The sequence below is a fragment of the Sciurus carolinensis genome, chromosome 19 (genome assembly GCF_902686445.1).
Source record: "Sciurus carolinensis chromosome 19, mSciCar1.2, whole genome shotgun sequence".
NCBI classification, from domain to species: domain Eukaryota; kingdom Metazoa; phylum Chordata; class Mammalia; order Rodentia; family Sciuridae; genus Sciurus; species Sciurus carolinensis.
In genome coordinates this window covers 29,007,597-29,020,857 of record NC_062231.1, presented here as the reverse complement: position 1 = coordinate 29,020,857, position 13,261 = coordinate 29,007,597, and the positions used below count along the sequence as shown (strand labels likewise).

Sequence of the window (13,261 nt, the reverse complement as noted above, 5' to 3'; positions counted from 1 at the left end):
CTTTGTGCTCTGCCACATTGTGCCAACTTCTACCCTTGTGATTTCATCTGCTGGGCCCATAGGAAGCCTGCATTCCTAGAGGCAGAATTGCTGGGTCGAAGCAAGTGCACATTTGTAATTTTGATGAATTTTGCCCCCTGAGGTTACCAAGAAAACAAAACAAAACAAACAAACAAAAACCTCTTCTCATGGTTTCTTTTAGTGCTTTAATTGAGATTTTTTTTCAATCCATTTCAATTTATCCAGGCTTCATGAATACTGCAAAAGAACAACAAATAATTCAGAACATGAAACTCCTGGCTCGTAGTGGAAACCCTAGCGCTGGTTATCCGCATCTGTTGGATCACAGGATCTCGGTGCCACAAGGACACCTCGCGAGGGTTCAGCTTACACAGGGTGGAGAGCAGTAAGCCCTCTGCTCCACTCGCCCGGGCTCCTGGCTTCCAGAGTCAGGCAGAAGCAGAGCCCAAGCCGAGGCCCCCATTCCCACCTTCTGGTGAATTTTCCACTCCAAGAGAATTAAGGCTGGCGACTGGGTTTCCCTTTTGACAGCTCGTAAGTTGTTTTCGGCTTGTAAATACAGAGGAGTGGGCTCCCCTGGAGACCTGGGGTGTGCAGCTGAAGCAGCGGGGACCTGCTGTGGCGGTCAGGGCTCCTCGGGAGAGGACAAGGGCCAGTTGCTCGCTGGGGACGTAAGCAGCTGTGCTGAAATGTCAGACAGATTTGCACAGCTGACTCGAGTTGCCCAAGAGGGCACAGCGTAGTAGCCCCGTCAACTGACCCTCTGCGGCCCAGCCCTGCTTAATATAGATCTGCTGAGGCTGAGCTGCAGACGGCGCTGGGCGAACCCCGCTGAGGTTCTGGGGGTGAGATCACCAGGGAGGGTTGACCTGCGCACCTGTTCCCCAGGAGAACTTCTTGGGGTGATTTTCTCTCCCTCTTCTTTTTGAAATCAGCTTCCATTATTTCTTCCTTTTCCAGCAAAATATAAAAACAGAGGGAAAAAAACACAACAGCAATGTCGGAGCGCAGCAGGAATTCAGATCAAGAAGAGCTGGGCCAGCTGGACGAGGAGGAGCTCCTGGCCAACCTGTCCCCCGAAGAGCTGAGGGAACTGCAGTCGGAGATGGAAGCCATGGCCCCGGACCCCCACCTTCCCGTGGGAATGATCCAGAAGGACCAAACGGACAAGCCGCCCACAGGGACCTTCGACCACCGGTCCCTGGTGGACTACATGTACTGGCAGAAGGCGTCCAGGCGCATGCTGGAGGACGAGCGCGTGCCCCTCACCTTCGTGCGATCCGAGGTAACCAGCGCCTGTCCCTCGGCAGCCGCTGCCCGCGTGGCCCTGCGAGGCCCAGGGGCCAGCACTCGGTTCTGTTGCTTTTGCCACATCTAGAGTGTGCTGTAAGGTCTAACCCGACTGCAGACTGGAACTTTCTGAACCCCCTGGCCCAGCTGCGAGGGAGGGGGCGGTTGGAAGGCTGGGGGATGGGCCCGGGCTCGGGGACCCTGACTCTGGACCGGATGCAGATGTTCTCAGCACCTACTTTACTGTTAGTTTATTCGCCTGTCAGGCCCCCTTGAGACGCTCACAGAAGCTCTGTGTCCTCTCTGTCCTCACATAAGCAATGCTCCACACACGATGTCGAAGGCCTCACAGTCCCCCGGAAGTCTAGTCACACACCCTGCCATGGACCCAAGTGAAACAACCAAAAACGTGTAACACCCCCACCAAGTCCTGGGTATCCATGGCAACGTTTAGAAACTGCTCATGGTAAGCCGTTCTAGTTCTTTCTCAGATTTTTTTTTAGATTAACAAAATGACACTGTCCCTGGCTCTAAAACTCACTGTGCATTAGCATGATTTCTTAAAAATGGTTCCACTTCAAAATAATTTGGCAGAAAGAAGACAGTGGCCATCCAGGCGAAGCCTCTCTCAGGTATGCCGGCTGACAGAGATGTGTCTGGTCACATTACGGTCACTCTGACCGTCCTTCACAGAGGTGGTCAGGGGTTTCACGTTCAGAAGGACTTGAACGTGTACTCAGCTCACACAAATACGTGGTCAGGTTAGAGCTGGAGATAAAATTCATAGGGCTTTCATGTGGGAGGTGGTTCTGTGTGAGCACCAGTTTTAGGGGAACAGGAGAGCTTCCGCACCCCTGCATCCGCCGGCGTGATTTAAACAGCTGGGCGGTGGCTCCCCCTGCTGGGACACCTGAGAAGTGCAGGGGGAGGCCCTAGGCGGTTAAGGGCTCCGGTCAACTGTCCATCCTGACCTGCCACATATCACAAGACAGAGTTAGCACTCCGGTGAGCCTGTGTCTCTTAACTGCTGCACTCGCTGTCCAAAGGACACACCCATGAGGTACACATCTTGTACATGAAAGTGTAATGATGCACACGACTCTAAAAACATCGACAAGGGCCTGCTACTTCCCTTCCCAAACGGGTAATTTCCAGACCTCTGCCTAACACTCTTCCTTTTATAGCTGGCTCTTCCTTCTAGGCACTGTTCTTCAAAAGAAATGGGTCGTGAGCCTCTGCCCAGAGCAGTCAGGGCCATTTCCATAGAACCGAGCAGACAAAATCCAAATCACTGAAAATACCTCTTCCAAATTGCCAAACTGCTCTCATGTACCCCGCATTATGTTGTGGTCTCAGGGGAATGCTACGCGAGATTCGCAGACACTTTAGCATGTGAGTTTTAGAGCAATAAGGACACTACTGTGTAACCCAGGGTTATTGAGCACAAAGATCCTATTCAGGTATGTATGAAACAAAGACTTCAATGTGTGGATTAAAAAAAAAAAAACTGTATAAAGTTTTCAAAACAAATAACTTTACATCTGGAACTGAGCATCACTTTAAGAATAAAACAAGGCTGGGGTTGTAGCTCAGTGGTAGAACACTTGCCTAGCATGCACTGGGACCTGGTATAGGCCTCCAGCACCACACATTCAGAAAAAAACAGGAAAAATAATTTTTAAAAATCTGTAAAAAAAACGAGCTAGGTTTTATTTTTATTTTAAGACAGTTGGCCCTCACCGTCCTTGGGGTTTCACATACCTGGACTCACCAACCATGGATCAAAAAAAAAAAAAGCTTTTGAATTGAAGCCAAATGCAGCCACACAGGCTTGTAGTCCAGCTACTTGACAGGTTGAGGCAGGAGGATCACAAGTTCAAGGTCAGCCTGGATAACTTAATGTGATCCTGCCTGAAGATAAATACTAAAAAGGGCTGGAGGGAGCTCCGTCCTCCAGGGGTAGAGCATGTGCTTGGCCCTGAGTTCCGTCTCCAGCCCCACAGCAAGATAGTTTTGCCAATGAACTGAATAAGTACAGGTTTCTTTGGGGCATTATTCCCTAAGCAATGCAGTATAGTGACTATTCATAAAGCGTTCGTGTGGTGTTAGGGATTATAAGTAACCTGGAGAGGCCTTAGGAACCTGCACTCAGAAGATCTGCAGTTAGGTCAAGTGCTATACATTCTGTAAGGGATTGAGTACCATGACTTCTGGAATCCTGGTCCTGGCACCAATCTGCTCAGGATACCGAGGGACCGCTGTGCATGAGATGAGGCAAACACAGCTAAGATTGTTCATAGGCGTCATTAAACATGTGTCTTTGTTTTTGGTTGTATTTGTTGAGAATGTGTGGTTTATTTATATAGAAATTCAAACACTCCAGAATTATATAAGATAAAAAGTGAATATCCTCCAAATGCTTCCTCTTCTTGGAGTTTTCTCAAGTGGTCGTCTCCCTTCCCTAGAAATAGCCACGCCCTGGGCAAGCATCCCACAGACTGCTTGTGCCATGAGAAGCCTCTGCACATGGGCAGGAGGGCACCGCGGGTGTAGTCTATTGTCTGGCTTCGTTCGCTGGATGGTTTTCCACTTAGCTATTTTTATCTCCAGCAGATTTTGCTCTCCTGTCTTTCCTGGTTGCTATGCACTCTAACCCACATAAACTCTCTTTTAGGAAAACACTCAAGGACAGCAGGAAGAAAGAAACCAAGGAAATAAAAATGTGTCCCACTTCCTAAAAGAAAAGCTCAATAGTGAAATATCTGCGAATAAAAGAGAATCAGATGGCCGCAGCAAGGTGCAAGAAGCTAATGATGAAGATGAGGAAGAGGAAGAGGAAGATGAGGAGGAGGAAGATGAGGAGGAGGAAGATGAGGAGGAGGAAGACGAGGAGGAAGACAACGGTGAACAGAGAGAACCATCGGCAAGAGGCACAAGAGAAGCTCAGCAACCAGTCAGAAACGGAGAGGCCAGCGGCCCCCGCATGGCTGCCAAGGCTCCCGAGGAACAGCGAGGACAACCCGCAGCCCAGGAGAAAAGTGAGAAGAAAGTGTCAAAGCTGGATCCCAAGAAGCTGGCCCTGGACACCAGTTTCCTGAAGGTCAGCGCGAGGCCCTCGGGGAACCAGACGGACCTGGACGGGAGCCTGAGGCGCGTGCGACAGAACGACCCTGAGGTGAAGGAGCTGAACCTCAACAACATCGAGAACATCCCCAAGGAGATGCTGCTGGACTTCGTCAACGCCATGAAGAAGAACAAGCACGTGAGGACGCTCAGCCTGGCCAACGTGGGCGCCGACGAGAGCGTGGCCTTCGCGCTGGCCAACATGCTGCGGGAGAACAGGAGCGTCCGCACGCTCAACATCGAGTCCAACTTCGTCACCGGGAAGGGCATCGTGGCCATCATGCGGTGTCTGCAGTTCAACGAGACGCTCACCGAGCTGCGCTTCCACAACCAGCGCCACATGCTGGGCCACCACGCGGAGATGGAGATCGCCCGGCTCCTCAAGGCCAACCACACGCTGCTCAAGCTGGGCTACCACTTTGAGCTCCCGGGTCCCAGAATGGTGGTCACGAATCTGCTCACCAGGAATCAGGACAAACAGAGGCAGAAAAGGCAGGAAGAACAGAAGCAACAGCAGCTCAAAGAGCAGAGGAAGCTCATCGCCATGCTGGAGAACGGCCTGGGGCTGCCCCCGGGGGCGTGGGAGATGCTGGGGGGGCCCATGCCCGACCCCAGAATGCAGGGGTTCCTCCAGCCCCCTCCCGGGCCTCCCGGCCCCCACGGCCCCCACGCCGTCCCCTTCGGCCACAGAAACGAGTCAGCCAAAAAGCCGTCCCAGCCTCCGCAGTACAGGACAGACCCCGACTCCTTCCGCGTGGTGAAGCTGAAGAGGATCCAACGCAAATCCCGCATGCCCGAGGCCAGGGAGCCGCCTGAGAAAACCAACCTCAAAGATGTGATCAAGACACTCAAACCCGTGCCGAGAAACAGGCCACCCCCCCTGGTGGAGATCACGCCCAGAGACCAGCTCTTGAATGACATCCGCCACAGCAACGTCGCTTACCTTAAACCCGTGAGTAGGGGCTGGGGGGACGGTGAACCGGGACCGTGTGACCTGTGCCCCAGCTCCAGCCCCTGGCATGTCAACACTCGCAGTCACCATTGGCGCCTCGCCGGGGAAGCCAGGCAGCTGCCCAGCGGGTCTAAAGTACCGGCAGTCCTAAGGACTACACGCTTATGAGTTCTGGGACACAAATCTTAGCAGCTAGTAGGTCTACAGAGCACTTACCATGAGCCGGAGTTGACCCACAGTCACCCTAATTCTGTAAGGTGGGCCCTGTTTTTCTCCTCACTTTGTAAAGAGGAGACTGAGGCTCAGAGACGTTAATTGGCTGTCTTGGAGATTCAGCTAAGAAGTGGCAGAGTTGATCTTGAGATCACTCTGTTCTGTGTTCAGGGTCAAGCTTTTATGCACCCTGCTACTCTGAACCCCCAGTCCAAACACAAAATGACACCATGTGAGCCACACAGAGCTCACAGAGATCTCCAGGAACCTGCCAGGAGGCACAAACAAAGAGGCCAGGCTTGTAGGTAGCTGGGGAAACACCCCAGAGTAGACGCTCTTTTCAGACGAAGAGAGACCACTTGAGCTGCATTTACCTCTCACGTGTTAGGGAGCAGAGAGGTGAACTTCAGCCTAGCGTCTCTGTGAATCAGCAGAGGTTTAGGATATCTAGCAGCACTTGGTTTGCTGATTCACTCTTCGTCTAAGAGAAGAAGTTCTATTCCTTGCAGCTGAGTTGCATAAATGAAAGCTTTTTTGTCATTATGCTGGCATTTACAGATGCTGAAGAACATTCAGAACAGATGGATACAGGGCTGTATTATTTCAAAATCTTGCATGTGATTTAACCAAGAGATCAGATACATTATTCCATCATAGAAGGTCACCTTTTTTAAAGATATGTTAAATACATACCCATACAATCTTATGTTTTTCTGCTTTAAAATAAGATAGTTCTTACTTCCCTAGCTCTGCATTCAAGAGAGAAATGCTGCTTATCCACATGCACACACACATGTATTTCTAATTTCCATCTCTTAGAAACACAGTGACAGGACTCCATTTTCTAAATCAGACTTGAATTCCCTCCGAGACTTGGCGGGAGGCTAGGTCCTCCTGGGGCAGGCGCCAGGGGAGAACAGTGGCGGTCACACGGGGTCAGGCGGGTTCTTTGCCTGACCTTGGGCACACGTCAGGACTGCCCACACTGCCTTTCTGGGGGATGGGTGTTGCTTGAGAAAACCAGCTCTGCCACTTCTTTTATAACCAGCCATTGGCAAGGAATATCCAAGCCACTGTGGTGGTTATGGGGTCAGAAAATTGCCGTCTGAAAGAATAAGCTCCCCCCTCTTTTTTTTTCCCCCCCCTCTTTTTTTGCGGTGCTGGGGAATCGAACCCAGGGCCTTGTGCTTGCAAGGCAAGCACTCTACCAACTGAGCTATCTCCCCAGCCCTCCCCGTTCTTTTTTTAAACATTAAAGGCAGCATGTGACTTCAGATTAGGAGAGGGAATGAAGTCTGAATGGTCTTCGGAACCAGCTGCCTGACTGGCGGCCACCCTGCACTGTCCATCAACCCAACACACACTCATGTCGGCCCTGTGGGGGGGAAGGGAGCCCCGGAGGACAGGCCAGGGGCAGTCTTGACCTCGTGGTGTTTACAATGTGGATTTTCAGTCTTCAGGGTCAAATCTCTTCACCTCTGACCCCCAACTGAGAACACTTCAGCTTTGGGTCTAAATCCTAGTGCAAAAGACATTAAAATAAATTCACAGGCTGATTGCAGGAACACCTTACTAAGCGCTAACTTTAATTCTAACACTCTCCCGAGTTCAATGTGCTTTCTTTTTTTTAAAATAAACTAAGGTAGGGCTGGGGAAATAGCTCAGTTGGTAGAGTGCTTGCCTTGCCAGCACAAGGCCCTGAGTTCAATCCCCAGCACTGCAAAATAAATAAATAAACTAAGATAAAAGTGCTGCAGAGTCAACCATGAAAAGCTTTTTGAAGGACAGACTTGCCCATCAGCCTCTGCATTGAAATGGCTCTTAACTAATCGAGAAACTGGCGATTTCTCCTTCCTTTGGTTGCCTGGCTTGGCTGGCAAGAGCCCTCTTTTTGCATGTATCTTAGTTACACAATACCCTTATTTTATTTGTTTATTTATTTATTTATTTTTTAATGTAGTGCTGAGGATCGAACCCAGTACTTCACACATGCTAGGCAAGCGCTCTACCACTGAGCCACAATCCCAGCCCCTTGTATCTCAGTTACAAATGTCACATAACATCGTCTATTTGGTCCTGTGAAACTCTGTGAGGAAAAAAAAATCGTGAAAATTCATCATTCCACTAACAAAAATCCACTTCACCCCAATACCAATTCTCTCCCTGCCTCAAATACCTGCATTAAGGTATAATCTGTTAAAAGAGTGTTTAATTTTTTAACCTTTTTATTTTGAAATCATTTTAGACAGCGAGCAGTGTAAAAATAATAGAATTCTTATGTACATGTCACCTTTTACCATGTGGCTTTATCATCCTTTGAACGCTGTTGGGGTGCAGCAGGGTGCACGGCTCGCTGCAGGTGGTCACGGCTGGGTGAGGTCTGAGGCGTGCACCCCGCACACCTAGGGCCAGCATCAGTGAACCGCCACCTGATCTGAGATGCACGTGGTTTCAGAGCCCTGGAAACATTGCAAATGTGCATCTCGTGGGACTCTGTGAAACAGGGTAGACACAGTGAGTGGGCGTCACAACATCCCAGCAAAAGAGGGAATTTGGGTCGGTCAGATGAGACATGATGGCGTTCACTTCATAGAGATGAGATCACAGGTTTTATAGGCTGGGGCACAAGGCCCTCCGACACCCAAATCTGCAAGAATGAGGTTAAAACTAGTGCACTTTTTGAAATCTTGTGGTTTCCCTTAACTGATGTTCCTAACTATAACATCGATGGTTCAATAACACACCTAAAGATCATTTTATTCTTTTTTTTTTTTTCCAACATTGAAGATATTAAGCCAGGGATGCTCTACCACTAAGCTATCTCCCCAGTCCTTTCTATTTTTTATTTTGAGACAGGGTCTCCCTGCGAGGCAGCAGCCCTGGGTCACTGTGGCACCAGCGTTAGGCTTGCCTGGGCTCCACCCAGACCAAGGGGTGAGGCCCTCGTCTTCACACATGCTGGGGTTCACCACCCAGAGGAGTGTTCGCACCTTTCACTGAGACACGGATCCCACTGCGGGGCCTGCTTGATTCCGAGGCCAGCTCGAATCTGGAGCAGACCCCAGGTTCTGAGCCAGGCAAGGGGCTGGGAACATTCACTCCGTCTCCCTCTGGCCTCACGTGTCTAGTTCAGGTCTGAACTGTCCCCAGCCACTGGCTGGCGACACTGTGTTGGGTAACATCCCAGCAGCCTTCTTCACTCAAAGGCTCCTGGGTGGGCCAGCACTGGCTGTGACCGTTGAGATTCTGGACGCGAACCTTCACTCTGCCTCTGGCCATCCTTCTTTGCTTCACTTGTCAGCTCTTCCTTCTCTCCCGCCAGGTCCTGAGATCCTATCCTCCCGCCATTTTTTTGCTATCTTCCTCTTTTGTGTCTGTGCACATCCTCTGGAACAGTCCCCCATTCCCTTTCCCTGAAGATCCCCTGAGGCTTTCTTAGCATCCTTGGTCAATGTGTCCCCAAACTAAGCTTTTCTGTGTGGGCCTGGCTATTGTACCAGGTTCCCGACTTTCCTTGGTGTTAGGCTTTGAGTCTGGACTTTGCTGCCAAAGGCTCAGGGGTTGAGAGCATGGTGCCCAGTGCACAAGGCTCTAAGGCGGGGCTCTGAACAGGTGATGGGCCCCTGAGGGCTGTACCCTCATCAGTGGCTCAATCCAGGTGTGGACTACTGTGTGTGTGGACTGCTGTGTCCCGTCCCTGGCCCCTTCCTCCCGCTCTGCTTCCTGACTGCTGTGAGTTGAGCAGCTCCTTCACCACACCCGTCCGCCACGACGTTCTGCCTCACCTCAGCCCAGAGCGACCGAGCCAACTGACCGGGAACTGAAACCTCTGAGACTGTGAGCCAAAATAAGTCTTTCTTCCTCTAAGTTGGTCGTGTAGGTGTTTGGACGCAGTGACAAAAAGCCTAACACATTTGGTGTAGGCATTCTCTCACGCATTCAGGTCTGAAAACTTAGCATTATCTTCAAACTCGATTTCCTGCCTCCACAACAGAAATTGGGAGCATCTACGAGAGCCAGAACCAAATGGCAATGGTAACTGTGGAAATGCTACGATCCTTAAAAAGGGAGGCCGTGCAGAGAAAAGGGTGTGGCATTTCAGGCTCAGCTCAAAAGAGCTCGTGGTCCAGGAAGTCTGAACCAGAAGTCCCTTCCCATAATTCCAGGCGGGAAAGGTTTTTGATATACAAGTTTCTAAAGTCTGTGCAGTGATTCTCAAAATTTGATAGGTTGCTGGGCCCACCCCAGAGTCTCTGGTTCAGTCCACCTTAGAAGGGGCCTGGGGATTTCCAGTTTTAGCCAGGTCTCTAGTGATGCTGACGCAGCCTTTCCTGGGACCACATTTTGACAACCACGACCTTAGGACACCGTGGCAAATGACCTCTCTGACATTTTCCCGGGAGGGCCTTGCTTTCCGACCTCATAACCACCCTGCGCCTCAGATTATCATTTGTTCCGTCTACTGAAACCCACCTGATTCCCAAGGTTTGCCTCCAATGCTTCTTCTTACACGCAAAATCAGAACGTGACAGCGCCCTGCCAGGAGCTTCCGCCTTCTGCAGGACCTGCCTTACGGCACCTCCCGCGCTCTGCTCCAGGTGAGGCCCCGGGACACAGCGTCCATCTCCTGCTGGATTCCATGCCCCTCAGCAGGTCTTGCTCATCTCTGTCCTGGACGCCCCCTGAGGAGCTGGCCCAGAGCAGAGCTGGGTAGAGATGTGCGGAGTTGAGTAATCCCGCACGAAGCAGAGGGTCCCAGCCCGCCTCGCCCCGTCCCGCGGCACCTACGCATGCACTACACACGCGCAGACCACGCTCCCTCAAAACGCCGATCCTGCCCAGCTGGTGCGTGCAGGGGGAGCGGGCTCCCCACCGACCTTGCTAGTCGGCACCTGTTTCTCAGGTTCCATGCTGCGGCATCAGCTCCAGCTCTCTCCATCGTGGCTTCTGTCTTCTCGTCCCACTTAGACCTGTCTCTGAGCGCTATGAAAATACCTACTTGTCTTTCAACTTCTATAGTTCCTAGTTCTTAAAAAATATTTGATAGTGCTGATGAATTAAAGGGTAATGTTTAGAAGTAAAGTCCACATAGTCGACCGACAGTCATTTACTGACTTGGTCCTCTTCACCCAGTGAGCTGCCAGGTTGGCCACACTGTTGACATGTGGTAGCCCGGTGCAGCGGCGCACGCCTAAGATCCCAGCAACCTGGGAGGCTGAGGTAGGAGGATTACAAGTTCAAAGCAGCCTCAGCAACTTAGTGAGGCTCTAAGCAACAGAGTGAGACCCTTGCTCAAAAAAATATTAAAAAAAAAAAAAAAGGCTGGGGATGTGGCTCAGTGGTGAAGTCACTCTGAGTTCAATTCCCAGAACCAAAAAAGAAAGATGTTATTAGGTCTCTTAGTTTGTTTTGCTGGGTTGGTGTCACATTTCGCTTTTTAAAGTATTACTTTGGAAGCCTTTGATGCATATAAACATATATGAAGATCCATAATTCAAAGGTTGCAGTTTTTTTTTTTTTTTTTTTTTTTTTGTACTGGGGATTGAACTCAGGGGCACTCGACCACTGAGCCACACCCCAGGCCCTATTTTGTATTTTATTTAGAGACAGGGTCTCACTGAGTTGCTTAGTGCCTCACTTTTGCTGAGGCTGGCTTTGAACTTGGAATCTTCCTGCCTCAGCCTCCCGAGTTGCTGGGATGATAGGCGTGGCCACTGCGCCTGGCACAGGCTGCGCCCTTCTAGCCATTTATTGCAGCTTCATGGTTCAGTACCTGGCCCACGTGCTGCTCATCGCTCTTAATTATCAGTGTCTTCCGTGGGCGAGTCCTGCCAAGGTACAGCCAGCCCCACCCTTTCCCGGGCACAGGGCCGCAGTACACAGAGGACCGTTGGCTCAAAGCCTGGGCAGGTGGCCGCACATGCACCATCCTCTCGGGTGGGCAGGGTGCTGGGGACCTTCCCTAGCCATGGTCCTGAGCAGAACCTGCTCGGAGAGGAACCAGAGCCGGAGGCTGCCCTGGCGGGTGGAGATGGGCTGTCAGGGGGCAACAGCCTTAGCCACACAAACAGAGCGTCCCTTAACTTCCCGAGCATCTTCTGGAAGGTACGCATGAGTCACCCTCTTGAAACCCAGAAGGACTTGCCCGGGTCGGTTTGTCTCTTTCTGACAATGATTGTCCCCGGGGACTGGAATTGAGAAGGGTGAGTGCTTTTTAACCCCCATGTTTTTATTGGTTCATTTTAATTGTGCATAACGGTGGGATTCGTCGTGACATATCTGCACACGTGGATGATATGACAATATTCGGTCAATATCATTCCCCAGCATTTCCCCTGGCCCTCCCCGGGGCCCTTTCCTCGGCTCTACTGATCTTCCCTATGAAACAGAAGTAGGAAGCGGGTTTGCAAAGTTGAACTTATGTTACTCTTTTGTGACTTTTAAATTTTTTGTCCTCAGGGAGTTTGTCAGATATTATTTTTTAATTTTACTGAGCAACAAATTAGGAATGCCTTTCAAAGAGGACAAATGACGTATCTGTTCATCTTGTGGTGGTATTTTCACAGGCAGATTTCATTCAAATCCTGCCCTTCTCCTTCCTAGCTGTGTGTCCTTAGGAAGGGACTCTCCTCTCTGAGCCATTTCCCTCTGTACGAGGCCACTAGGACGTAGGGAGATGGTCTTAAATTTGTTGTTGTTGTTATTGTGTTGATATTGATTACTCTCTTGTATTTTGTAACTTAGTGTTTTCCCTTGTGAAGTGGATCCTTATTGTCACTTTACAGTCAAGGAAACTGATGCCCAGCACCCCCCAAGCAGTGAATGCAGTGCCAACTTTGAACTGAGCCCCAGACCAGCCCCCGCCCCTTCTTTCTGTGATGACGTTTTCCGTGTGCTCAAATACCCGGACACACTCCCAGGCATTAGAAAGTGTCCAGTGCGTGGTGGCCGAGACTGCTGCTGTCTTATGATTTTGGAGGGCTCTCTGCCAGAATTTCTTATCCTTTCTGTGTCCATTGAGGCATGGATTTGTGGTTTTTGCTGTAAAGCTCTTGAATTTCCAGGATTAATTTTCCCTTTTTCTTCAAATGCTTAAATCTCAGGTGCAACTGCCAAAAGAACTGGCATAAGTGGCGACAGAATGATCTAGAAGAACCAGAGAACGAAGCAATGACTGTTGGGTTTGAGCTGCGGGCTGTTTCGGCAGCTCTGCTGGGAGCGGATCCTCCGAACACCTGGGGTCCGTCTAAGAGGCAGAAAGGTCGGGCAAGGGCAGAAGAGGAAGGTGGACTGAGAAAAAATCTAATATCCATAGGCCACGTTTTCTACTGCCAATCAAGCTGAGTGATTTGGGTGAGATTTGGGAGTCATGCTTCCAGAAGCAGCAGTTTGAAACATTTGTGCAAACATTTGCTTTCTTCTGGTAAATAACAATAAATACGATGGCGCTGTTGACTTCATGCCTCCAGGCTTCCTGCCGGCTTCTCTGGGGCCCTTCACACGCCACACAGGGACGAGGCTGAGTCTCACTCTGCTCCTGGCCCACCCAGGTTTTGAAATGGAAGGATGGTTCATTGCTCACCTCTGGACAATCCAGGTCGATTTCATTTCCAACCCTCCCTGGCTCTCTCCCTCAGGGACTCCTCTGATGTTCTGGGGTAT

At 50.5% G+C, this 13,261-nt stretch overlaps 1 protein-coding gene across 2 annotated transcripts; it reads left to right on the top strand.

The window, feature by feature from the left end:
* Window positions 1-409: 409 nt before the first annotated feature.
* Lmod3 (leiomodin 3) lies at window positions 410-13,054 on the top strand. Of its 2 annotated transcripts, XM_047534477.1 has the most exons (4): window positions 410-555; window positions 982-1,306; window positions 3,986-5,386; window positions 12,703-13,054. In XM_047534477.1, the coding sequence occupies exons 2-4, from the start codon at window positions 1,019-1,021 to the stop codon at window positions 12,727-12,729; spliced, it is 1,716 nt and encodes a 571-aa protein (XP_047390433.1). In that variant the 5' UTR covers window positions 410-555; window positions 982-1,018; the 3' UTR covers window positions 12,730-13,054. The 2 variants fall into 2 exon arrangements, with proteins under 2 accessions (XP_047390433.1, XP_047390432.1); XM_047534476.1 differs by lacking the exon at window positions 410-555 and having other exon boundaries at window positions 821-1,306.
* The last annotated feature ends 207 nt before the right edge of the window (window positions 13,055-13,261 follow it).

Coding starts and splice junctions, on each gene's coding strand:
- Lmod3 (XM_047534477.1), top strand. CDS start 1,019: ATGTCGGAGCGCAGCAGGAATTCAGATCAAGAAGAGCTGGGCCAGCTG. Junction 1,307..3,985: donor TCACCTTCGTGCGATCCGAG/GTAACCAGCGCC, acceptor ACTCTCTTTTAG/GAAAACACTCAAGGACAGCA. Junction 5,387..12,702: donor ACGTCGCTTACCTTAAACCC/GTGAGTAGGGGC, acceptor CTTAAATCTCAG/GTGCAACTGCCAAAAGAACT.